Genomic DNA, 26,623 nt, shown 5'->3' with positions numbered 1-26,623 from the left:
TCTCTTCAGACCTCCTAAAAGGTTAACATGCCGGTGTTGGGGTCACGTTTTCTGGGCTATAGGTTTTTGAAGTGACCTCGCAGTGAATTTCATTTTTCAGCATTTCTAGAAAAGTCTAAGGCCTGGAACAGAGGAGGCTGGAACTGGAGGAGGGCCTGGGAAGATGGGGTGCCCTGTTGTCCTGACTCTCTAAGCTGTGGCCCCCATATCCGTATCTCTTTCAGGCTGGCCATGACATCGCAAGGCCAAAGTCTGAATTCCACTTTAGATGATAACTGTCAAGGGAACTTTCGAGGGACACTTCTGACTATTGATTCGTACCTGGGGGATCAAGACGTGGAGCGCCTGAAGTTCCTCTGCCGAGACTCCATCGCCCCCAAGAACCTGGAGAAGTGCGGCTCAGCCTTGGATATCTTTGAGTACCTGTTGGCAGAGGAAAGGCTGAGTGAGAAAGACCCCTTCTTCCTAGCGGAGCTCCTCTACACCATCAAGCAGAAGGTCCTCCTTCGGCACCTCCACTGCACCAAGGAGCAGGTGGAGAACCGCCTGCCTTTCCGCCGGAAGGTCTCTCTGTTCAGGTGATCGACACGGCAGGGCCATTGGGCTTTGAAAAGAGGCTGCGATTCATGATGAATTAATTTTTAAGGTTGTTTTTCTTTACCGCCCCCCCCCCCATCTACCTCCTTGGCTGGTATGGTGATTCTAAAGCAGGAGATTTCTTAACTTCAGGTGCTAATGAGAATGCAGGCTGGGAGGTCAGCAAAGTTTCAAAACCCAGTCCTGTGCCTGGGGGTGGCTTCCCTTTGTTTTGCTTCTCACTGAGGAAGGAGGCCCAGCTCCGTGTGCAGCAGGCCAGCGCCTTCCTCATTGCCAGCCTCCACGCTCTCAGCCTCCTGCCTCCAGTGAGTCACTGGTGTGTCAGCCTATACCTAGCCATTTGAGAAGAGAGAAATGAATACTTGGACCCAAGTGAGCAAAATAAAAAAGGAGATGTGCCTTTGGGGTAGGGAGGGACATCATTTATGCCATGTCCAGTTTGTCCAGTTTTGGGGTGAAACCCAGACAGGTAAAATATAGGTATTTTGCCCAAAGAGGTAGCATAAAGGCATCAGACCTTAAGCAACGCTGTTTTAAACGGTCCACTAACATAGTATCTACATCAAACAGCCTCACGAAGTGGAGCCTTCGTAATACTATTTTACAGCCTGGACGGTTAGAATCCTTCAGGCCTTAACACTTGAACTGGTTCCTACAACCTGAGCTGCCCTTGGGTCAGTGAGGGAATTCTGGAGATCATTATTTCCACTCTGCTGGTTAGACAGCTGAGGAATGGTCTCAGGCATGCAGAGCTATTAACCTGTGAATGAAGTATTCAGTTTTTCTTTTCTGTTTTTTTTTTTTGCTTGTGCCGCATGGCATGTGGGATCTTAGTTCCCCAACCAGGGATCGAACCCGCGCCCAACCACTGGACCGCCAGGGAAGTCCCCATATTCAGTTATTCTAATTGTCGGCTGTATGGCTCTCCAGAATTTGGGATAGTTTCCTTTCTTTTTCAACAGTGAACTCCTTTTCAACAGTGAACTTTATACTCACTGGCATTGAGTCCTCCCTGATGAGGGCCCATAAAGTAAGCCTGATTTCTAGAATGGAGTCTGGAGGAGGGCAGGCATGCCGACATTTTGTTTCATGCCTTCTTAGTGGAATTTGAAACAGCACTGGACTTGGAATCAGAAGGCCTGCTCCTACTGCTTACTGTGTTGCTGTCGTTTAATAGGTCACTTTGAAGCTCAAAGTTTTTGTTTTTAAATCTATGGGATTAATAGTTGTCTACTCACAGGGTTGTGGTCATTCAAACGAGAGATAACGTACGATAAAAGCACTCAATTTCCTGCCCATCCTCTGCAAGTGCGAAACTTTAATTTGTCTCTTGGGTGTATGTCTTAGAAACCTGCTCTATGAACTGTCAGAAGACATCAGCTCAGAGAACTTAAAGAGCATGATCTTCCTTCTGAGGGAGTCGGTTCCGAAAGTCCAGATGGTGAGTGGGCCCTATAGGATGGGGTCTTTGTGAACATTGCCTTAATCAGTGTTTGGGAAGATGCTAGAAAGGGATTTCAGGAGGGCTCATTTTTTTTTGCAGGAGACAATATCAGACAAGGGTTAGCAACATTGACTTTTAATGGGCCTGGAGTCTAGTCCTAGACTAACTCCTGGATGTGGGGCAAGTGATTGAATGTTTCTGAGCCTCCATTTTCTAATGTGTCATATTATAGACAATTATACTACTTCCTTCCAGGACTGTTAAGAGGATTAGATGAAATAATATACATCAACTATTAGCTGGGGCCTGTATTTTGCACATAGTAACCATGCAGTAAACGAGTGCTATTGACATCCACTGTGTTTTATGATACAGAAATGTGCAGGGCACCACAAAGAAATGAGGAGGTGGTAGCTAATGGCAGAATGGGAATTAGTTGTTCCTCACATCCATTAGTTGAGGTTTCTGAGGGAGCCGTGTCCTTTTCAGTGGACGTTGCAGTGTCTCCCATGTAGAGTTTTGTGAAAATCAAATGAGACAAATGTTTGAGGATGTGCTTTCTAAAGGGCTATACAAGTGCTTGGAACTAATAGTAATGTTTTTAATATTAACATAATGCTGTCGGCTGATATTCTTGCTAGATTGGTCACAATTAAGGGCAGGAAAGTAGCTGCACATCTCTCTTCCAGGCCTCAAAACTTTATATTTTTTCTTTTGATTCTCATAACAGCTTGTGACAAGCAAGTTAGTTAATTTGGGAAGGGGCCAATTTTCGAATTTTACCCTATAACATTAATTTTGTTATTCGACAGCTATCTTTATTAAGTTATATAATGTTTGATAACACCAAAAAAGACATGTAACATGTATGGAAGTTATAAATGTAGAACTAAGTGAACAGCCATGGATCCCCCGTCCAACTTACAGATGAGCACATCACCAGTGCAAAGAGCTTACATGTGTAGCCCTCCCATATCACATTCTCCCCAGACTAACTGATTTTATTGACAAATAAATTCTTTCTTTTTGTTGCGATACGCGGGCCTCTCACCGCTGTGGCCCCTCCCGTTGCGGAGCACAGGCTCCGGACGCGCAGGCCCAGCGGCCATGGCTCACAGGCCCAGCCGCTCCACGGCATGTGGGATCCTCCCGGATCCGGGGCACGAACCCGTGCCCCCCGCATAGGCAGGCGGACTCCCAACCACTGCGCCACCAGGGAAGCCCCAAATAAATTCTTTTTGAAAGAAAAATCACTGAGGAGTAGGAAGCTGTTTTACATGTGGTAGGTCTTATGAGGACCATGTTTAACAATTCATTAAACATATTTCCTGGTGTCAGACCTGTAGGTTAATTAACCTGCAGGTTAATTCTCTGTTTTGGTTACAATCTTTGAGTCCTTTTTTTCTCCTTTTCAGAGCCCCCAGGGATTTTAGCCTCTTGCGTCTTTCCATTGGTTCTCTCTCCAGGCTCCTTTATCCTAAGGATTGGTTGTGGGATCCTTGGGAATGGGGACTGAGTCTTACTTATCATTATAGCCCCAGAACATTGCAGAATTACATAATGGTGCTCCGAATGAAAGCATGAATGAATGGGATGATGCAATCTCGAGTTTATGTTGGTGCAAAGTGGTTATATACTCAAATGACAGCATTTTGCTTTACATGTAGAATTTCTCAACATCAGAAGAGATTCTTGTAGTTTGAAAAACCCTCCAGCATATTCGGATAAAATTATCTCCCAGCTTTGGGCATCTTCTCATAATTTTTCTAGTCTCTGGGTTTATAAATAAAGAGACCCCTTTCTATTGTTACACCTATTGTCATGCACAGAAGTCCTTACTCCCCACAGTGTGGTGGAGGATGAGAGGGGCATTTGATATGCTCAACACAGAGCCATGATTTCCCACTAAGAAAAGCTGGGGAATGTATTTCTTCCTCTGGGCCTTTCCACAGGTCCTAGACCTTTTCTTAAAGGCATCTGTGGCTTCAGAAACATTTTCATTGTTCAGGATCATTCCAAACATTTCTCCCTCCTGCTAAATTAGCTTTTAAATCATCAAAGGCCCGTGCCCAAGTAGCCAAATGATTTTATGCTTTTCTCACTCCGTACAACAGTAAATAAGAAGTTACTGTGTTTAGCTGTGGCATAAAACTGTGGAATGTCCTGGACAAATGCATGAAAACTGCACTTCCTTCTTGGATTCCAAATGATCTCTCTGTATTCTGAAGGAGATCTAACTATTTACGCCAGAACTGTGGCTGAGTTACACACCTGATAATCCAGGTTGATCTCTATTGGGCTTTGTGATCAGGCCAGCCTTCTCGAGTGCGTAAAGGACAAACTCTAAGCAACCCAGATGTGTTTCCATACCAGGGCTTAATGGGACTGCATTACCTGCAATTGCAATTGCAAAAGACTTTATCCCGGAAATAAATTCTTTACCAGCCAGTGGAGGAGGGCCTGAATTCCTCTCAGCCAAAAAGGAAGAATTGTGAATTCACGTGGTCTCTCTGGATGAACAGAAAGGACCTTTGCAGGGTGTTCTAGGTTTCCTCTTTGATAGCTTTCACAAACTTAGAGCAAACATAGCTGCCTTCACACATCCTGAGTGACCCAAACAACTGTCAGGATATCCGTTCTCAATGTAGCAATCAACATAGAACGTTAGTTGTAAAGGAAACCACACCTAAACTTATCTTTTTAACAAAGATGCAGAGCAAGAGAGTTTCAGAATTTCTGCTAATATTTGCCAGGGTGGTGTTCTTAAACTAATGTGCAGACTTCATTTATATTGTGGGTGTTCGTGTGTGTGTGTGTGTGTGTGTGTGTGTGTGTATGGAGGGTGTCATTTACTCAACATCTAATACACTTTGTACAAAGTATAATGGGTTTCCAAAATTGCTTCTGGAAACATGCTTTAGCCCTTTTTCTTCCTCCTGGTAGGATGCAGTCAAGATAGGAGTTTCTGTTTTGAGCTTCAGCGGGAGCTCATTTGCACATAAACCGACTGTAGAACCTTGTTCGGGGATTCCCTCTGACCCCTTTGCCCAGCTGATCAGCTCTGGTTGAATCTTCCTTTACCCCCTCCTCCCTCCTGCTTTATTTCCTGGGCAGATTGTTGGTGTGCTGGCGCTGCAGGTGAGGACACACACATTTCTTTGCCTTTTTGGTTCTCTTATGTGTCTCTGGAATGTCTTGAAAATTTATAATCTCTTTTTTGATCAGATTAGTACAGAACTCAGTTAAGACTTTGTAACTCTGGCCTTTCCCTTGGTTATTGGCATTTTGAGTATCTTGTTTGAAAACACATTTCGCGCGCGCGCGCGCACACACACACACACACACACACACTCTTCCATTAACCCTTTTTCATCCTTCTGTTACTGCTCTATCTTCTTTCTTTTTACTGCCAGACTTCTTTTTTAAAAAAATTTTATTTATTTGTCTTTATTTTATTTATTTATTTATGGCTGAGTTGGGTCCTCGTTGCTGTGCGGGCTTTCTCTGGTTGTGGTGAGCAGGGGCTACTCTTCGTTGCAGTGCGTGGGCTTCTCATTGCAGTGGCTTCTCTTGTTGCGGAGCACGGGCTCTAGGCGTGTGGGCTCAGTAGTTGTGGCTCGCAGGCTCTAGAGCACAGGTTCAGTAGTTGTGGCACACAGGCTCAGTAGTTGTGGTGTGCAGGCTCAGTAGTTGTGATGCACGGGCTTAGCTGCTCCGCGGCATGTGGGATCTTCCTGGACCAGGGCTCGAACCCGTGTCCCCTGCGTTGGCAAGCAGATTCTTAACCACTGCGCCACCAGGGAAGTCCTACTGCCAGACTTCTTGAAAGAATTGTCCACACACGCTCTCTCTCCACTGACGCGACTCTTAGTCACACTCCAACGCATTCCAAGATGGCTTCAGCCTCCTTCATTCCCACAAAACTATTCTTGCTGAAACTACCACGAGCCTGCTCACAGCCAGATTTTTAGTTTCTCATTTTCCCTATCTGATTTTCTTTGCTTGGAAGGCCCTTCTGCATGTCGGAAGTGAAGGCGTGGTGATCTTTCGAGATGCGATTCACGTTATCACCTCCCATGTGCAGCTCGTGTGACACCGGCTCTGTGAAGCCCGTGAGTCATGCAGAAACGAGGGGCATCACCATTTGAAGTCATCTTCGACTTGTCCTTCCTTTCTTCACCCACTCCAGTTGACCTCCCAACTCACCAAATTATACCTCAGAAAAGTCGCCCAAATCCAGTGCCTCCTCTGCGTTTCCACCACTAGCTTTAGACCAGGCTGTGCTGATCTCTTCACTGGAGCATTTAATCTTCGTGCTGATATTTTCTCTCTAGCCCACTTCCTCCTCCAACCTATCCTCAAGACTTCTATTTAAAAACAAACCTGTTCATGTCACTGTTCTCCTTAAAAATTCCTGCTGGAACCCCTTCATCCATGGGATACTTGCCCAAACCCCTCGGTGTTCATTCATGGCCTGATACCAGCCTGCTGTTCCAGCTGTGGCCTAGCTTTCACTCGGAGTTTGTACTCAGGTCTCCTCCTCAATATTCCTGACCATACAGTCCCTTTTCAACTGGCCAGCATGTCTGGAGACTCCCCGGCCCCCTTTTTCCATCCTGCTGATGTTTATGTATGCAGTTAGCAAGTGTTTAGCTGTTCACTTTCTGATTAGTTATTTTATTTATTTATTTTTTGGCCGCTCTGCGCAGCATGTGGGATCTTACTTAGGTCCTCGACCAGGGATCGAACCCGTGTCCCCTGCAGTGGAAGCATGAGGGTCTTAATCACTGGACCTCCAGGGAAGTCCCTCTGATTAGTTATTCTTTTCTGTGGGCTCTAACACAATTTTGTTCATATACATATTTTCATAACCAGGTTAATACATTGGTTGAGAAGTCCTTATCACTGAAAAGATTATGGTGACTTCCACCTCATACGTAATTCAATATTAAAATAATACTAGCCAATTTGCAGTTTTTCCCAGGAGTGCTTAAGATATGTTTTTCTTTTAAAATACCAAATATAAAATTCTGTCAAAGCATTTTCTTCTCTTTTCTTTGGTACTCCTGTTTTGCTGCTGCCCTAATCTGTTAATGAGACAGACTTTGGCATCAGGCTGCCAGGACTCAAATACCAGCTCTGCCACTTATTGGCTCTGTGACCTTGGACGACTTACTGAACCTCCCTGTGCCTCAGTTATTTCATCTTTAAAATGGGGGTATAATAGCATCTGCTCATTGGATTGTTTCTGAGTAGTTAGTGAGTGATGTGTGTTTGGTATCTGGTATTAATATAGATTGTATAGAGATGTACAATCTCTATAATGCCTCTTCCCCCCTACTATTGAAGTCTTCCTGCATGGACTCTCCACCTAATTTATTACTGCAACGGGTAATCAGTAGGCAAGTAAATGTGACTCCATTGATTCTCTTGCAGACCTCTCTAAGTTTCCTGGCATATCTGGAGAAACAAGAGAAAATAGATGAAGATAACCTGACATTACTGGAGGATCTCTGCAAAAAAATTGTACCTAATCTTGTGAGAAAGATAGACAAATATAAAAGAGAGAAAGGTAACTAGCTTATGTTTGCTTGCTCGAATCAGACCATGGGAATTCTTAAACCAATTGGCCATGTATGATGTTTACTTATCACTCTGATAATATTCTTTTGAAATCTCCCCATTTGTTCATTCAACACATGTTTATTGAATGCATACTTTGTACTAGGCACAGTTTTAGAAGTGGGAGCTACAGCAAGGTATAGGGCAAATCTTCTACCTTCTTGGAGCTTATATTCTAATGAGGGAAAGTGGTTTTAGACAAACGTCTTCTTCTGATTCTTACATGGAAGTGATTGTAAAAGAAATTGTTTTGAATGAAATAACATCAAAAAGAAGGAGGCAGGATGGCACAGGAATTAAGAGTGGGATCCATGGAGTCAGATTGCCAGCACTCCACTTATTAATGGTGCAGTGGCCCTTTCCTCAGCTGTTCTGTGTCTCACTTCTCCCATCTTTAAAGTGGGGCTAATCATAGTACCTACTTCATAATTTTTTTGAGGATTGAATGAGGTAATTCCTATAAAATGCATGTCTGGTACAGAGTAAGCATTCAATACACATTGCTATGAATACGTTTGTTAGAGAGGAAAGTCATGAAAACTTTCATATTCTCGTAAAGTACTATCAGAGAAGAATTTTCTTTTTCTTTCTCCTTTGTTTTTAATCAGGCTTGTAAAGGTAGTATTGCTGTGGTACTATGTAGAAGTAGCTGCATGGGGCAGAAATCAAACTTGGCTGCCTTACCGTGTGTCAATATGCTGAATATTTGTGGTTTATTGAGTCCATTTCTCCACTATTAAACAAAAGCTAAAAGTAAACACTCAGGATTGTATTCATGAAGCTTGTATGCCACACCCATATTTTAGTTCAGAGACTCAACATAGTGTGCAAATTTATCTGGTTGAAAACAAAACTAGGCAATAGGAAACTTTCTCTAAGAATTCTATTAACACAAAATGAGTCGAGGAACAAAAGGTACTGTTGTTAATTTGATAAAATCTCAAACAATAACCAAATCAATGGATAATTTAATGTATACTTTAAGTAAAAATTATGAAGACTAAAAACAGCTCTTCTAACCATCAAGTCATCAAGTGAGAAATAAAAACAGGGAGTTGATATTGAAAGTATATTTGAAATCCTCACTTGAACTTTGAATGCGGAGGGTTTTTTTTTTTTCTGATCACATCATCGTTTTTCTGTAATGCAGTACTCCGCACAGAATAAACAGAGGGCAGGTGGCCAGATTATTTTGGCTGTTTGGACTCTGGGGAAGGCTCTCTAGTTTCTATGCAGTAAATGTTTACATTTGCCTCAGTGAGTCTTGAGGACTGAGCTTTATTATCAGAAGAATTCTTTTTTTTTTGATTTACAATCGTGTATTAGTTTCAGGTGTACAACAAAGTGATTCAGTTACACACACACGCACATTCTTTTCAGATTCTTTTCAATTATAGGTTATTATAAGATATTGAATATAGTTCCCTGTCAGAAGAATTCTAATTTTGATTTTTCTTTTCTATAATCTACATGCTGTATGATCATTTTTTGGATGTTGAAAGAAAAAACTTGTTTTCCTTTACTAATACTCACAACAACATCTGGAACACTTCTGAACCCAGGGGTGTGGGTTTTTCCACACCAAGCAATTCTCCAACTCTGCAGACACCAACTGGGTGTCCTGTGTTTTAATTCAGTTCTGACACTCATCAGTTATCGCAGATCCCACAGGTTAAGGGTTCAGTCCGCCAAGACTCCCCCCACCACTTCAGCCACCAATCTCAGGTAGTGGGTCCCCAGATTACCCACAGCTTCTGTTCAACTTGGTTACAAACCAGGGGTTCCCATGACCCCTTCCTCAGGTTTGATAATTTGCTAGAACTGTTCAAAGAACTTAGGAAAATAGTTTACTTACTAGGTTACTGATTTATTACAAAGTATACAACTCAGAGCTGCAAAGGGCAAGGCGTGGGGGAAGGAGCATGGAAGTTCCATGCCCCCTCCAGGTGGATCACCCTCCCAACACCTCCACTTGTTCACCAACCCAGAAGCTCTCTGAACCCCCTCAGGTAGGGTTTTTTCTTTTTCTTTTTTGTCCACACTGCCTGGCAGCGGGATCCCAATTCCCTGACCAGGCACGGAACCCGTGCCCCCACTGCAGTGGAAGCGCAGAATTTTAACCCCTGGACCGCCAGAGAAGTCCCTCAGTGAGGGTTTTTTTTTTTTTTTTTTCCGGTACGCGGGCCTCTCACCGCTGCGGCCCCTCCCGCTGCGAAGCACAGGCTCCGGACACACAGACTCAGCGGCCATGGCTCACGGGCCCAGCCGCTCCGCGGCACGTGGGGTCCTCCCGGACAGGGGCACGAACCCGCGTCCCCTGCCTCGGCAGGCAGACTCCCAACCACTGCGCCACCAGGGAAGCCCTAAGTTAGGGTTTTTAATGGAGACTTTGTTACGTAGGCATGATTGATTAAATCATTGGCCACTGTAATTAATTCAACCTTAGCCCCTGTCCCCTTTCCAGAGTTCTGGGAGTAAAGCTGAAAGTTTCAACCCTCTGATCATTTGATTGGGCCCCCTGGCAACCAGCCCCCATCCTGAGGCTATCAGGATGTCCTCAACCACCAGTCATGTCATTAGCATACAAAAAGACACTTAATCACTTAAGAGAGTGTAGGGTTTTAGGAACTGTGTGCCAGGAAAAGGGGCAGAGACCACATGGATATATATTATTATATCATAGGTCTCGGTATTTTAATACTGACTTTCTACAGTCCTCTGAGAGTTTGGGCATAATTCTGCCATTTAGGATGAAGGACTAAAGGACTGAAAAGATAGTAGGTATGCAGATTTTAGGCTTCTGTAAGTGAGGTGAGTGGAAAGACTAAGCCCACTGTATCTGATTAGGACACAAGCTCTGTTTAAGGACCACCTGGATATCTTTCTGAGTTTTCCTGAGCCTTGGTGCTTGTTTTAATATTTTAAATTCATTATTAAAAATAATGTATAATAAAATTAAATAGAAATTCAAATAATGACAACAATACAGAGTGTAGGAGGTAAAGTCTTTCTCTTCTTTTTCTTCCACTGCTGGTCCATTCCCCAGAGAGAACCCCTGTTTGGAGTATATTTTTGTAGCTTTCTTCTATATAGAGATAAGTGCATGTGTGTATGCATGTATGGAGAGATAGATACCTATAATATATATTTAACTAAGATCATGCTAATCATATTCCATAACTTGCTTTTTTCCCACCTAATATATCTGGCATTTTCCCATGTGTATAACACAGATACAGCTTATTTTTATTAATGGTTCCATAGAGACATATTTTATGTATACAACATATGTATTTAATCAACATTTTTAAATGGTTTTTCTTTTCCTTTCCTTCTCTTTCTACCTTCTTTTGCTTCTTTCTTTCATTTTCTTTTTGCTATTACAGTCTGAGTTCTGGTTTTATTTCTTGAGGTAACGTTTTTGTAATCTTTATTTGGTAGTTACCTGACACACTGAGCACCGTAAGCTCTGAAACGGTATTTAGTAAAGTATACAGTAATTTTAAGGAACTAATTAACTTACAAAAATAATAGAAATAGTAAGGAACAAAATACCATAATATAAGGAATGAAAATATAATGATAAAAATAATTTATAAATTCACATTTTTCTCGGTATCTACATGTAGGCCTCTTTAAGCAAATGCCACTACAAATCTACAGGTCCCTGTAACATAATTTCTTATGATGATGGGTTATTTCGGATTGCCACTAGTCAGAAGGTGATTGTTTTGTTTTTCTATCTGATTCTATTCCCAGCCTCCCAGGTAGGGGCACCTCCTGTAGCCAAGGAAACTGAGTCATTGCATCAAGGAGAGAAAGAACTATTTTGCCGCTCGGACATTAACCAATTGCTTGGAGCCTTGCCGGTAGGTTCATTAGTGTGTTGGTAAATGTGTAACCACCAGCTTCACTGCAAATGAGAGAGAGAGAGAGAGAGAGAGAGAGAATGATTTGTAGCATTTGTTGTAAATACTCCTACCATGGCTGATTTCAAGTTACCAACTTGATATTAACTGTATTGCAGAATTTCTGAAAATCTAATGATTGGCTCTCACTAGCTGTTTAGAGCTGACTCCAGTACACCACTGGGTTGCTTTGAAATGGTTCTGTTCTTATCTGTGGGATTCGATCACGGACGGCTTCATGGGCGTACAGCCTGTTCAATCGCACAGGGCCCATACTTTTTGAATGCTCAGCTGTCATTGTTTTGAAATTCTTGATAATGTGTGAACAAGGGGCCTCACAGTTTTACTTTGCACTGGGTCCCAGAGGACAAGAACTGGATTCCTGTAGTACCCAGCAAAGGTAGGGTAGGTAGAGGGGGAAACACTGGGAGAATTTGCAATCCATTCTTCACAACATGATCATGGTTCTTGGAAGACACATGACATTCTTCCCTGGGATTTATGTTTATTCCCATCTTGCTTGGCAGTTCTATTTTGCTGACGTCTGTCAGCATCAATGAAGTTAGGTTGTCCCTGGAATTTTTTGTTTTTGGTTTTGTTTTCTAATTGTGGTAAAATACACATAACATAAAATTGACCATCTTAACCATACAAAAAATATTTTTTTAAGTTGTTGTAAAATACAAATAACATAAAATGTACCATGTTAGCCATTTTTAAGTGTACAGTTTAGTATTGTTAAGTACAGTCACATTGTTGTGTAAACAATTTCCAGAACTCATTTCATCTTGAAAACTGAAACTATATCCGTTAAACACTAACTCCCCATTCCCCCTCCCACCAGCCCCTGGCACACACCATTCTAGTTCCTGTCTATGAATTTGACCATTCTGGGTACCTCATATAAGTGGAAGCATACAGTATTTGTCTTTTTGTGACTGGCTTATTTCACTTAGCATAATGTCCTCAAGGTTCATCCATGTCAGACTTTTCTTCATTTTTAAGCTCAGTAATATTCCAGTGTGTGTATATACCACACCTTGTTTATCCATTCATCCATGGATGGACACTTGAATAACTTCTACCTTTTCCCTATTGTGAATAATACTGCTTATGAACATGGGTGTACAAATATCTCTTTGAAACTCTGCTTTCAATTCTTTTGGGGTACCCAGAAGTGGAATTGCTGGATCATATATCATTCTATATTTCTTTTCTTTTTTCTTTTTTCTTTTTTTTTTTTTTGGCAGTGCCTCGGAGCTTGAGGGATCTTAGTTCCCCGACCAGGGTTTCAACCTGGGCCTGGGCAGTGAAAGTGCTGAGTCCTAACCACTGGACTGCCAGGGAATTCCCTATATTTCATTTTTTGAGAAACCACCATACTGTTTTCCTGCATCATTTTGCATTTTCACAAACAAGGCACAAGGGTTCTCTACACCCTTGCTAACATTTGTTATTTTCTTGGTTTTTGATAGTAGCCAACCTAATGGCTGTGAGGTGGTATTTCATTGTAGTTTTGACTTGCATTTCCCTAATGATTAGTGATGTTGATCTTTTCATGTGCTTGTTGGCTATTTGTATATCTTTGGAGAAATGTTTATTCAAGTCCTTCGCCCATTTTTTAATTGGGCTGTTTTGGAAGTTTTTTATTTTTATTTATTTTTTAAACATCTTTATTGGAGTATAATTGCTTTACAATGTTGTGCTAGTTTCTGCTATACAACAGAGTGAATCAGCTATATGTATACATATATCTCCATATACCCTCCCTCTTGCGTCTCCCTCCCACCTTGGAAGTTTTATTTTTTAATTCTTAAAAAATTCTTTCATAGCTTCTTTACTATTTTCATGGTGTCATATATTTACAGTTATAATTATTATTTTAAAATTTGGAAGTATGTTTAATCTTATAGAAAAGTTGAAAAAAATGTGAATAATACAAAATTTGTTTGCCCAGATTCACCTACCTGTTGTCTCTTTTGTCCCATTTGCTTTATCATTTGTGTGCTCTCTCTTTATTTGTATACGCACACACATAATTTTTTCTGAACTTTTTAAGAGTAAGTTGCATACATTATGGCTCTTTACCCCTAAATACTTCAGTGTATATTTCATAATAATAAGGATATTGTTTTACAGATTATAGTACAGTTAAATTAAATTATATAAAAGTTTCACCAAGTCAGTGGTCCATATTTCAATTTTATCTATTAACCCAATAATAACTTTTACAGGTTTTATAGCTTTTTTCCCTCCAGTACATAATTCAGTCTAGGATCATATATTGCATTTAGTTGTCATGTCTCTTTAGTCTCCTTAAATCTTTTCATCTCCACAACTTTCTTCCTCTTTTATGACATGGACACTTTTGAAGACTATAGTCACCACCACCACCACCTTTTATTAAAAAAATAGAATTTTCCTCTTTGTGTGTGCGTGTGTGTGTGTGTGTGTGTGTGTGTGCGTGTGTGTGTGTGAGTGGTGTTACCTCATGATTAGATTCAAGCTGTATATTCTGGCCAGAATATTACATCAATGATGCCATATCTTTCTCAGGGCATCCCATCTGCAGGCATGTGGTGTTCATTGACTCCCTATTCATGATTTACATTTTGATTATTTGGTCCAGATGTTGCCTGATTTCTTCACTATATAGTTAATTTTATGAAGTTACTATTTTTTCCCTTGAAATGAGTTAAAATGTCACCTTAGATTGAGCATCCATTGATGATTCTTGCATGATTGAAAAGCAATGATTTTCAAACTCCAGTATTCTCTCCACATTTGTTACCACTCAGCATTTTACTGTAAGCAGGAGTTCTCTTTTCTCCCTCAAAAGTTGTTTTGCCTACTCAGCTTAATTCCGTCCCTTGCCCACATTTTTACCTGGTTTTGTGCTCAGAGACTGATTTGCAAGTGGAAAACACACATACGCGCGCGCGCACACACACGCGCACGCACACACGCACACGTGCGCGCACACACACACACAGGCGTTTCCCTTTTGCCTCCTAGAACCTGAGTAGTTTCTAAGGCGTGTGGCTCAGCCTTAACCTCTGAAGTGCTGCTGTTTTGTTGCTGTTGGGTGATTCTGGTCATGGCCAGATGAAGACGGAGAATAGCCGTGGTGGTGCTGGGAGTGCAGGAGGCTTTGGAGGACAGAACCTCACGTTACACACATGCTTATAGGTTCTCAGCGTTGAAAGGTGTCTTAAAAGTTATCTAGGCCACGAGTCTCTCCATGAAGTGACAGATAAACTAAAACTTGTTAAATTATCTCATGTTTCATATGTACCTGAAAGGTTTTCTTATATAAAAGAGTACTGCCAACAATTGCATTTAATGAGAAGAAACTATTGACAACAACAAAAACAAATCAATAAACAGTCTACAACAGGAATAGAAAAGGGTTTTATTTGATCCAAACTGAGGACTATAGCCTGGAAGACAGTTTCTCAGATAACTCTGAGGAACTGTTCCAGAGAAACATGGTTTTCAGCAGTTTTATGTCTTGTCAGAGCAAAGAACATCAAAAAAGTCGGAGAAACCTTCCTTCAAGGTTTCAAAAACAAAAGCAAAAAGAGATCAGCACGTACACAGCAAGTCGGTATGGCCTTGGCACCTAAGTCGGTATGGTCTTATCATCAAAGGAGGACCAGCATTGGTGTCCCAGGAAGGGAAGCATTTAATCTTTATAACTATGGGCATTTTTTACTTCTGGTCAGTGCACCCTTTTCTTTAATAATTAAAGCAGATGTACAGTGTATGCTTGATGGGCCACAAACGGGCTGTTGTAGTTAGCATAAAATTCAAGTTAACTCATGGATAAGCCAGGATGACTTCCCTGTTCCTCAATATGTGAAAATTTCTTTTATCAAAACTGTATTTCACTCCAATAAAGAAGTTAACAAACAAAAAAAGATCCACCCTCTTAGCAAGTGTCAAGTATACAATACACTATGTTAACTACAGTCACCATGTTGTACATTAGATCCCCAGAACTTATTCATCCCGTATACCTAAGCTTTGTACGCTTTGACCAATATCTCCCCACTTTTTCACCTGCACCCCTCCACCCCACCAAACCTCTGACAACCCCATTCTACCCTGTGAGTTCAACTAGTTTAGATTCCACATGTAAGTGAGAGCATACATTTTTTTCTTTCTGTGTCTGGATTATTTCACTTGGCCTAACATCTGCCAGGTTCATCCACGTTTTTGCAAATGGCAAAGGATTTCCTTCTTTCTTGGGGCTGAATGATATTCCTTTGTACAAATATATACTCCATTTTTTTGTCCATTCATCTGTCGATGGACAGTTAGGTTGTAAAACAAAACAAAACAAAAAGAAACTGCATTCCAAGCAGCATCCTCTAATTTGTTTAAAAACCAAATCAATATTTCTTAGTGTGTCCTAGCCTTTTCTTAAAGGCATGCATGCCCTCTAACGAGGAGACATAACAACAGCTATTCTTTAAGGCCTTACTGGACCCCTCTGGAAAACACTGGAAAGAAGACCAAGTGTGGCCAGGCAATGGGTCATTCATTCATTCCTCTCTGACACAGCTACTTGGGAGGTATCAACAGGGGATGCAACATTCTCAGACAAAGAGAGCCAGACAGACCCTAAAGCTTATTCCCAGTCCTTTTTCTGGCTGATTTTTTCAGCACAAGGGAAGAGACAAACCAAAGAAACCTGGGGCCTGGAGATGCCTGGGCTGAGCCCACTGCTGTATCTGTGATGCCCTTAATCCCAGAAAATTCACTCAGCTGCTTTCAAAACCAACTGTGCAAACCCAGAAAACAGCCTGCCTGGCCCTTGGATGCTCTTGAGGAGGACTCTAGGGTGCAGAAGAAAGGGAAACGTGTCTTGCAAAAAGAAAGGCAGGAAGTCTTCCGGAAAGTGAAACTAAACTTCTTTGCCTTTGTTCCCTCAGAGCCCGGAACGGCAGCACTTCAGAGATTAAGGCTGAGCCACACCCCTTAGAAACGACTTCTGTTTCTCACAGGCAGCTTGGGAGTCAGGCAGTGCAGTTCTGGTCTGGCTCGCCCTCCGGCAGTCAGAAGCCTGGTGGGCTCCACCAGGGAGGCGCCCCCAGTGACTTGGGGGTGACTTGCCTGTCACGTCAAACAGATGTCCTGGTACTTCCCACCACACAGCCAGTGGCAGAGTCAGTCCTTCCCCAAAACGTCGTGGTCATGTTCCCTTTGGGGCTTTCAGCTGCAGGCTAAGGGCTGGGGGTGGTGGGAGTGGAGTGGATGGGGAGTGGCTGCAGAAAACACAAGGGCCCTAAACTGTGCTTCAATTTTGTATTTAATTTTATAAAACTAAAAGGAAAAACTATTGAGTACACTCAGAGAAGTCTGCATTGCATCCCTGCCTTGCTTCTCCTCCCCCCATAGTTTACCATTTTTATTAGTTTTTTGTTTTATCCTATTGAAAAAACCCACTCGTATCTCTCCTTTTTTATGAAAGAGGGAGCACACTAAATACCAATCTTCACATCACTTCTTTCATGTCACAGTATCTCCTGGGGAGATGGTCTTCCGCCTTCTACCACACTATGTGATGAACCGTTGTTCTTTCGACCACTCCCTGTTGGTCAACATTAGGGTTATTTCCAGTCTTCAGTTATTCCAAATAATGTTGCAATGAATAAATATCTTTGTGTATGTGTCATATGCTTTTGCCGCTGTGTCTCTGTGAACCTTCCCGTTTGGAAGGACGAAGTTGATTCTTTTCTTGTTCCCTGCTAGTGACCTTTTCTATGGCTGGGGATCAGGTATTTTTTCTTCTCTGAATCAAGCCTAGATTTTCAGCCCTTACCCTAACTGTGTGAATTTCCTGCAATTCATGAATTTCCTCTTGCCTCAACAGGAGGTGTCCTGGCGAGAAGAGCATGCACAGAGTAATGGTAGGTGTTTCTAATACACTTTTTTTTTTTTTTTTTTTTTTTTTGCCACGCTGCTGCGTGGCTTGCAGGATCTTAGTTCCCTGACCAGGGATTGAATCTGGGTTCCCCTGCAGTGAAAGTGCTGAGTCCTAACCACTGGACAGGCAGGGAATTCCCTCTAATACACTTTTTATAACTTGGATCAGTATGCCAGTAATAGATATATTTGATACCTACCAAGCAATTTGGGGTGACTTGGGAGAAGGCTTACACATTAGTGGAGAATTCAGGTCTGGTTCTAATTCAGGGCAAGCCACTGAATCCGTGGATTATACCAGGCTTTTCCATGGGGGCGGATGTCGAGGGCTGGGTGGTCTCTACTTGGAAAGCCTAGCCTACCAGCATCTGGGGAATGCAGAGCTGGTCTCCCTCCACCCTTCAGAATGAGGTCACCCTCTGTGGGGAGGGACGGAGCCCTTGGCGGGCAGAAACCCTCAGGCCAGCAGCTGCAGCGGCAGGAGCAGAATGTAGACTCTGTAGAATAGTATGGCTCCAGATGCTGCTTGTATTTTTCAGAGGGAAAGAGGCGGTCAGAGGGAGGGACTTGGCAACAGTGTGTTTAATGCTCTGAATCCTTGCCCAGAAACCATGACCTTGAAAAACCACTGGGCTAAACTGCTTACAAACAATCAGGGTTCTGGTGTTCTCTCTGTGATGTGTCCATTCTTCATTTCTTTTGTTCCTGGAAATTTAAACTTCAGAGTCCAATACACCCCACTTTCCTAGGGACTTTTGTCTCTCTGCCTATCTGGGAGGCTGCATGATATGATGTGGATGCGAATTATTGTTACTGAGCTCTTGTCATGTGCCAGCCACTGTCCTAAGACCTTCCTAGGACTTATCTCCTTTAATAATCCAGTCACCTGGAGATAGGTACCACTGTTATTCCCATTTAATGATGAGGAAACTGAGACCCAAGAGGTCTGGTGCTTTGCTGAAGGTCACGCAGCTAGAATGGAGTGCAGCTGGGATTTGAAACTGGCGGTCTGACTCCAGAGCACACCCTCTGAGGACCTGGCTCTAACCCCTTGCAGCTACAAGAGCTCAGGCAGTGGTTTCACTTCTGAAAAACAAGCAGGTTTCCTTCAGTGCTGCAGTTCTGCCGTTTCAAAGTTGAGACCTGTCTTTGCTGGAGAGTTACCTTCTCCCGCGTGGAGGGAGAATTTACAGGTGCGCGGGAGGACTGCAGCGGGGGTCCCATTTGGTAGGTTCTCTGGTCTGGAGGATCCTGGACTTACTCAGCCTGAGCTGAGTGCCCAGGACTGACCCTTAACCGTGTTAATAGCTAACTCAGGCCTCACAGACAAGGGCAGAGCTACCGGATTCTACTGAAAACTTGCCAGGCGTGTGTGGGAGAAGAAAAGCTTCAAGTCACATTTTCCCTTCACTGTCATCTGACAACTCATCTTTGGCTTCCTCTCTCTATGAAGGATTCTTATCCGGAGGAACCAGAGAGTTTGCAGGTGCACTTCAAAGCAGTGCAGTCCGCAGCCAATGCCAAAGCCGTGACTAAATTGATCCCAGGGCTGTGGTGATTTTTGCTCTGCCCAAATTGGGTCGCTGGGCCTTCCCCCCCCGCCCCCCACCACCCCGCTCTTTCTTTTTGGTGTCTGCCCAGCTTCTCTCTACCCAGTGACAGATAAATGTTGACTCAACCCAATCAAACTTTTAACCAGAAACACTTGAGCTGATTCCAACCCATCCTCTGTAAGGAAATCTAAGTGTTTGGGGAAAGATAATGTGAAGAGTCTGAGTACTTGTCTTTCTAGGTGACAGAGCAACCCCGGTCTCCGTGGAGATGTTGGGAGCATCTGTTGACACTCTAACTTCTGAAACCAGCACAAAGGTTTGCGCTGTTTCCTCAGGTCTTCTCCAACTAGGGTCCAGCCCTTAAGGACTCTGTGGGCTCAGATTTTTGTTTCTATCTTGGTTCTTCTTCCTGTCTCTGTGTGATTGTCTCTGTTCTTTTCGCCTTTTTCTGTAATAATCAGCAGTGTGTTGACCTTTGCCTATGGAGGTGATGTTATCGCCCTTTCAGTCACGCATATCCTTTGAAATATGCAGAGAGGGGAATTTCTTTTTCATCGACTGAAGCCACTTCTTTTCTGCTTGGATCAAAGCTGTACTATGTTTTCAGGAGATCATTATAGCCACAGAGAGGCCCTGCTGAAGCCAACTCAGCTAATTTGTAATCAAATGCTATTTACAGTAATCTTCAAAAACAATTGCACATATTTTAAAATTCACACTGTGATCTCTACAAAAGGGATTTCTCAGTTTTTGGAGGAATCAGATCACTCCAGAATCCTACCATTTTAATAAACAAATTACCATTTGATATTTTTGTTATCTCATTAGATCCTTACCTATACTTTCTTCACTTTGCTAATCCAACAAGAAAGATGCTTTTGCATAAACCCTGGGTTTGCCAAAGTTAAAAATACATATTTTATTATTTAACACTGCGAATTCACATTCTGAAGGCAAGACAGGTGAAGTTTGAATTTTAATGAGGACCTGGCATTCTACCTTGGAATTAATTGTTAATTCCAGATCAGGACCAGGGTCTTGAGAACTCTCTGCCTTTGGTACTGATAAACGGAGTGGTTGGTTAGAAACATTAAACCCTTAAAATGAGCATTCCCTAATAAGTGGTTCCTATCTCTTCTTCTTTCAAGGAGACAGCTGTGTACAGGATGGATCGGAAATACAGAGGGTATTGTGTTGTTGTCAATAATCACAGTTTTACCTCACTGTCAGAAAGACCAGGGACCAATAAAGATGCTGGTAAGAAAGTCTGGAAGTGCATGAAATGCAAGTTAGAAATCTTAAAATCACTTTTTATTTTCACATTTTCTTTCTGTAGTTTTTTTTCGTTTGGGTTTTTTTTTTTTTTTGCTGTATGCGGGCCTCTCACTGTTGTGGCCTGTCCCGCTGCGGAGCACAGGCTCCAGATGCGCAGGCTCAGCGGCCATGGCTCACGGGCCCAGCCGCTCCGCGGCATGTGGGATCTTCCCAGACCGGGGCACGAACCCGTGTCTCCTGCATCGGCAGGCGGACTCTTAACCACTGCGCTGCCAGAGAAGCCCTCTTTCTGTAGTTTTTATCTTCCATGTAAATATAAGGATGATATCAGAAATGTTTCTAAGCTTCCTGTATATTCCTGGTGTCTTAGTCCATCCGATGGCATCTAATACCGTTAGATGCCTTTTAAACAGCAAACATTTATTTCTCACAGTTCTGGAGACTGGGAAGTCCAAGATCAAGGCTCTGGCATTTCGGTATCCGGTGAGAGCCCACTTCCCAGATGGCCGTCTTCTCTCTGTAACCTTATTCAGCGGCCAGGGCAAGATTGCTCTTTGGGGTCTTCTTAACGGGTTCCACCCTGATGACCTAAGCACCTCCCAAAGGCTCCACTTCCTAATACCTTCACCTTGGGGGTTGAGGGGGAACACAGACTTTCACACCATAGCTCCTGGGGTCACTGACCTGCTTAAAGAGTGACCAGAGTCCCTGACCATTTACGACTCTGGTTGGGAGAGAGCACCTGGGTCAGATGAGACAACCTGGGTTAGAGTTGTGCCTCCACCACTAACCAGGTTTGTGATCATGTGGGAGATTCTTGGGACCTCAGCTTCCTCATCTGTGAAATAGGATAAAATTCTGCCCTCTGCTGACTCACAGGATCGTTGTGATAGCACTGTGGCTACTATAAAAAGTCAGGTGAATTGTAAAATTTTATTGTTGAAAGTAGAAAAAACATCCAAAGCTTCAGCCTGTTTGCTATGCAGATTTTTATAACTACTAGCATCCGTTTTGTTTTATTTCCCTCCATTTCACTATTTCCCCTTTCTCTCCTTTTTCACAGAGTGCCTGAGGCGCGTGTTTCAGTGGCTTGGGTTCAACGTGTGTATTTATGTCAATGTGACTAAAGACCAACTAGAGCAGGTTCTGCAGTATTTTCAGACTCATCCAGACCATGCTGATGGAGACTGCTTTGTGTTCTGTGTTCTGACCCATGGGAAATTTGGAGCCGTCTACTCTTCTGATGGGAACCTCATTCCCATCCGGCAGATCATGTCTCACTTCACGGCTCAGCAGTGTCCTGCTCTGGCTCACAAACCCAAACTCTTTTTCATCCAGGCCTGTCAAGGTGAAGAAATACAACCTTCCGTATCCATTGAAGCAGATGCAGTAAATCCTGAGCACGTGCCCCCTTCCCTTCAAGACAGTGTTCCCGTTGAGGCGGATTTCCTTCTTGGCCTGGCCACTGTCCCCGGCTACGTGTCCTTTCGGCACGTGGAGGAAGGTAGCTGGTATATCCAATCTCTGTATAATCATCTGAAGGACTTGGTCCCAAGGTGAGAGTTTTGAGTTGTTCCATTCACCTACCTATGCATTCATTCATCTATCCACCTACCTGTTCATCCATCTATCCACCCACCCATGCCTCCATCCATGCGTCCATTCATCCATCCATCCATCCATCCAGCACACCTGTATTGAGCACTGGCACGTAACTGGAAAGGAAGATACAGAATTTAACAAAAGACACAGTCCCTGTCCTCAAGTTGCACACAATCTGGAAAGACAGACAAGTATATGGGGAAGATCATTCCCTATGGTAAATATACATTGTAAAGCATACGTGTTATGGGAACATATAGAACTAGCACCTCACCCAGATTTGGAGGATCAGGGGAAGCTTCTAGAGATGCCAAATAGATGTTAGGTGAATAATCAGGGTGAAAGACATTCTGGGGAGAGGGAACAGCATCAGTGTAGGCAGGGAGGCCTTTTATTCGTTCCTTCCTTTATTTAGTATCAATCACTTACATTTACTGGATGTCCGTGTGCTGCCTTTGGCATTATAATACCCGCGGTTTCCTGCCACTGCTCTGACAACTTTCCTTCTGTCTCTGTCACATGCTCTTTACCTGGCACAATGGAAATGGGCATTCACCAAGGTTCTGCCCCAGCCCCTCTCCTTTGCTGTCTCTCTATAGCCCCTTTTGGCAGCTTTAGCTATACCTGGCGGCCACTGGCAACTCCATGAAAACATGTCCCAAATTGCCATCTCTGAGTTTCTGAAAGGCAGAGATGTTTCACTTAACCTTATATCCTCGGCACCCGACATAGTACCTGATACACTGTTGAGGTTGATAAGCATTTGCTGGACCAGTGAGTGCTGGGTTGAGTCAACCTCATTCTTCGGGTCAGTCCCATGCATTTCTCACAGCCTGCTAGACATCCCACGCCTCTGTTGCCTTTGGGCCTCACATTCAGTATGCACAGTCCTGAATTCATCTTCTTAGCCCTCTCCAGGGGTTCCTACTCCTGAATCCCCATTGCTAGGAACGGTTCCAATTCTGGGAATTCAGGATTGGGAACCAGGCTGGGAGCCTTGAGTCACCTTGGCTTTTCCTTCTTCTTTACCAACCTCTCCATCAAAGACCAATTCCTATGGCATCAGGGAAAATGCACTATTTATCAAGGGCCTGCTATGTGCCTACTGTACTGGGTACTGAGCTGGGGGTTCGGGGTATTGTTGTGAGCAAGAGAGACAAAATTTCTTCTCCATGGGACTTACCGTTTAGTGACAGGAAGACAGATAATAAAAATGTAAGTAAATGAACATATGAATTAGTGAGATAATTTTGGGAAGTAATACCTGCTATGAAAAGCAAAACAGGATAACGATATAGAGTGTGGAGCAGGGAGCTACCTAAGAAGGCTTCCTGGTAGAGGCGATATTTCAAGTAAGACTGAATGAAGAGTCAGCCACAGGGAGATCTGGGGACAGAGAGAACAGCTAGTGTGATGCAGGATGCAGGTGCTGAGAACCAGTCATGAAGGCATGATTCAAACTTGAGTTCTGTCTCCAGAGCCTATGCCTTGCTTCCAGTGATATGTATTGCCCACCCCCAGAACATTCTGGTAAATGCCCACAAGCCCTGGATCAAATGCTGCCTCCTCTATGGAGTCTTCTCTTCTTCTCCCAGCCAGAGGCACTGTCTTCTCCTCAGAATTTGCAGGGGAACTTTGACCTACTTTTCATGCGGTGTTGATCACATTCTGCCTTGTATTATGGAGTTTGTCTCTACGCTATCCTTGGTACATGTTTCATGTCTGTATTCTAAGTGTTTAAGTTCAGGAATTGTGTCATGTTTGCCCTTTATCCCTCCCAAAACCTAGAATAGAGAGGGTATTATTAATAGTAGGCTCTCTCTATGTGTATTTCTATCACCTCCTATTCTATCTATCTCTCTATCTATCTATCTACCTACCTACCTACCAGCTTCAAGGAAGAACACAGAAAAATAATTATATGCAAAATGTCTTTGTGGACTAAGTGCATTAAAATTCAAGGTGTGATTATTATTATGTTGTTCTTAAATACTGACTGTAGAATTGAAAAATTTTATATAATTTAGCATTTCTTTTTTAATTTCAGAAAAAATGTTTCTTTATATTTGGTAAAATTCCAGTTAGAATCTTGGCATGCTAGACTGGGAAGAAGCCACGTATTTTAAAATCTGTTTTCTAAGACCTGGTATGTGATTTCTATCTCCTGGTTGAAAATATATTTTCTTTTCTGCCTGCAGACGGGAAGATATCTTATCCATTCTCACTGCTGTCAACGATGATGTGAGTCGACAAGCGGACAGACACGGAACAAAAAAACAGATGCCTCAGCCTGCTTTCACACTACGTAAAAAAGTAGTATTCCCTGTGCCACAGGAAGAACTTTTACTATAGTAGAAAGTTTTGATCGACGCTGAAACTTGAAAGAACCCTTTGGGCATTGCTTCCAACCTCCCACCCGTCATAGACATCAGTGACAGGTAGTGAGCTGGCCTTCGCCTGTCTTTCTAGTAGAAGAACATGCCCTATTTTCTGACACAATAAAATCTGTTTGTTTTTTTTGGATAAGTCTAAATGGTAGAAAACTTTCTTTGTTGAAGCCTTGGACTGTAGTCTTGAATTCAGTTGTGCACCCCGAGATAAAGGTGATTAGCCTCGGCTTGTGCATCTGTGAAGTAAAAGGTGGGACCTGGTGTATTTTAAGGTTCCTTTTAGCTCAGAACCACTGTTCGTGGCCCTGACTGCGCTTAGATTTCCCTTCTGTATATGCTCACCCCTTGTTAAAATTCTGTGTCCCCTCTGCATGGTCTTGTTTTGGACACTTGATAATGACGTGATCATGGTTCAATGACCTTCTCCTTGTTCTCCCCTAAAATTTGATCTATGCCACACCCATTTCCTGCTTTAGTGTAAGGAAGGTGTTTCTGCAGGCAATGTTTCTCTTGGGCTGGGAACAGGGTTGGCTCTCGGAAGATGACAGCTCAGCGTGAAGACAGACACGTTCAGCTGCTCTGGGAGCACAAACTTTACAACCTTCTATTAAATTCCATGTTGGTCACGACCTTTAAGACATCGCTGACAGAACACCCACCTCACACTAACTAAAGCAAAAAAGAAAATTGGTTGCTTCTTTCACCTGAAAACACATGAACGTGGAGAGTGGCTTCAGGTGAGACTTGAATCAGGACTAAACCTGCACACAGCATCTCTCTTGGTCAGAGTCCTCAGGGTTGGCAGCTGACCGTAGTCAACAGCCCCTGCCTTAGCTCTAACATGCTCTGCTCCTCTGACCCAAAGTGATGAAGAGAGAGGCGGCCTCAGGGACTGAAGATTTTCACAGGGCTTGTTGCTCTCTCTGGCCAGGCAGTGTCTGGCTATGCCTTCTGGAGGGGGAGGCTCTGTATGGAAGCCTTGATACTTTAAAAATTAAGTTTGTCAACACTCCTATGTACTGAACTTTTTTTTTTTAATTTCAAGAGGGATTTTTAATTCTTGGAAGGAATTAAATGTTAGTTCCTGGAAGGAGGGAGATTGAAAGTCCTGTGGTTAATGACTTCATTTATAGGTGAAGAAACTAAAGCCCAAGGAGACAGAGTGATTTGCTACAGCGTCCAGCCAGCTATCGTTTACAGGATTTTATTTCCCACTTAACTGAACTGGAATGTCATGGGTCATAACAGGACTTTAGGAACATTTCTTGGATATGTAGGTGCTCATGAAAGATGTCAGAGAATGAAGAAAAAATAACTCAGTGATGCTTGATTTTATAATTATTTTTATGAAAGTCAGATTAATGTCTGGCAAATTTGCAATGAGAAATATTCATAAGAACCTTGTTATAATGTAGCTGGTAATTACATGGATTTGAATGTAGATTGACCAAGGAAACAAATCTCATATATATGCCAGGATGATCTTCCAAAATCATTGTTCTTACAAGTCAAAGCTAACAGCGGGGGGGGGGGGGGGGGGTACCGTCTTTGTCCCATTGGATATACACAGCTTTTGGCCATTGAACAGTCCTTTGCTAGTTGAAGGATGATTTGGTACAAAGGAAAGCACAAAGGGTCTGGAGAGAGAAGCCTCGGGTTTCTGTTGTATGCTGTGATTTCCTTGCTCTGAGACACTAAGTCAAGCTAGTTTTTTGAGCCTTATCTGTAAAGCAGAGAAGTATTATCTGTTGGGAGGATTAAGGTTTAAATCTAATTGTGGCGTGGTGCCTACAAGGCCCATGGTAGCAGCATTCTGGTAGTAACCTTAATGGAAGTAGCAGAGTTTGAGTTCCTTTGCATCTAATTCCTGCTGACTTTTAGCTTCAAATCAACAGTAGCAACAGCCGCTGATATTCTCTGACTGAGGAACAACCAGGCCAGCTCTTGGTTCTGAGTCCGGCTGGGCAACACAGGTGATGAATTCTCCTGCGTCAGAAATATGTGGGGCTTGATGTTGCAGTCCTGGGCCTGTGGTCTATTTTATATTTCTGTTTCACTGGAACTTAGTGCTTGTGCAGGGTTAAACTCTAGAATCAGGAAACTTGCCATGAACTTTCTTTACAGAGGCCTCCAGCAAGCATGTGAGGAATCACTAGACATGTACGCCTGTGAGTCATGGGTCTATACAGACAGCAGGAGTGCAATCGTTCTGGGCTTATTTTTCCTAAATGGAGCATACACACACTTGGCCCTTGTCTGTATTTGTGTGTGTGTGTGTGAATGTAGAGTCCAGAGACAAAA

At 42.9% G+C, this 26,623-nt stretch overlaps 1 protein-coding gene across 1 annotated transcript; it reads left to right on the top strand.

The window, feature by feature from the left end:
* Positions 1-231: 231 nt before the first annotated feature.
* Positions 232-24,522, top strand: CASP10 (caspase 10; the record flags this gene model as incomplete). The annotated part of the gene is made up of 9 exons (XM_082657901.1): positions 232-578; positions 1,945-2,038; positions 7,478-7,613; positions 11,423-11,532; positions 17,450-17,486; positions 19,295-19,371; positions 20,204-20,312; positions 21,394-21,886; positions 24,131-24,522. The coding sequence occupies 9 exons, from the start codon at positions 232-234 to the stop codon at positions 24,282-24,284; spliced, it is 1,557 nt and encodes a 518-aa protein (XP_082514027.1). The 3' UTR covers positions 24,285-24,522.
* Positions 24,523-26,623: the final 2,101 nt, after the last annotated feature.

This window comes from Grampus griseus, assembly GCF_964374135.1.
Source record: "Grampus griseus genome assembly, chromosome: 7".
Lineage (NCBI taxonomy): Eukaryota > Metazoa > Chordata > Mammalia > Artiodactyla > Delphinidae > Grampus > Grampus griseus.
This window is presented reverse-complemented; position numbering and strand designations above follow the sequence as displayed.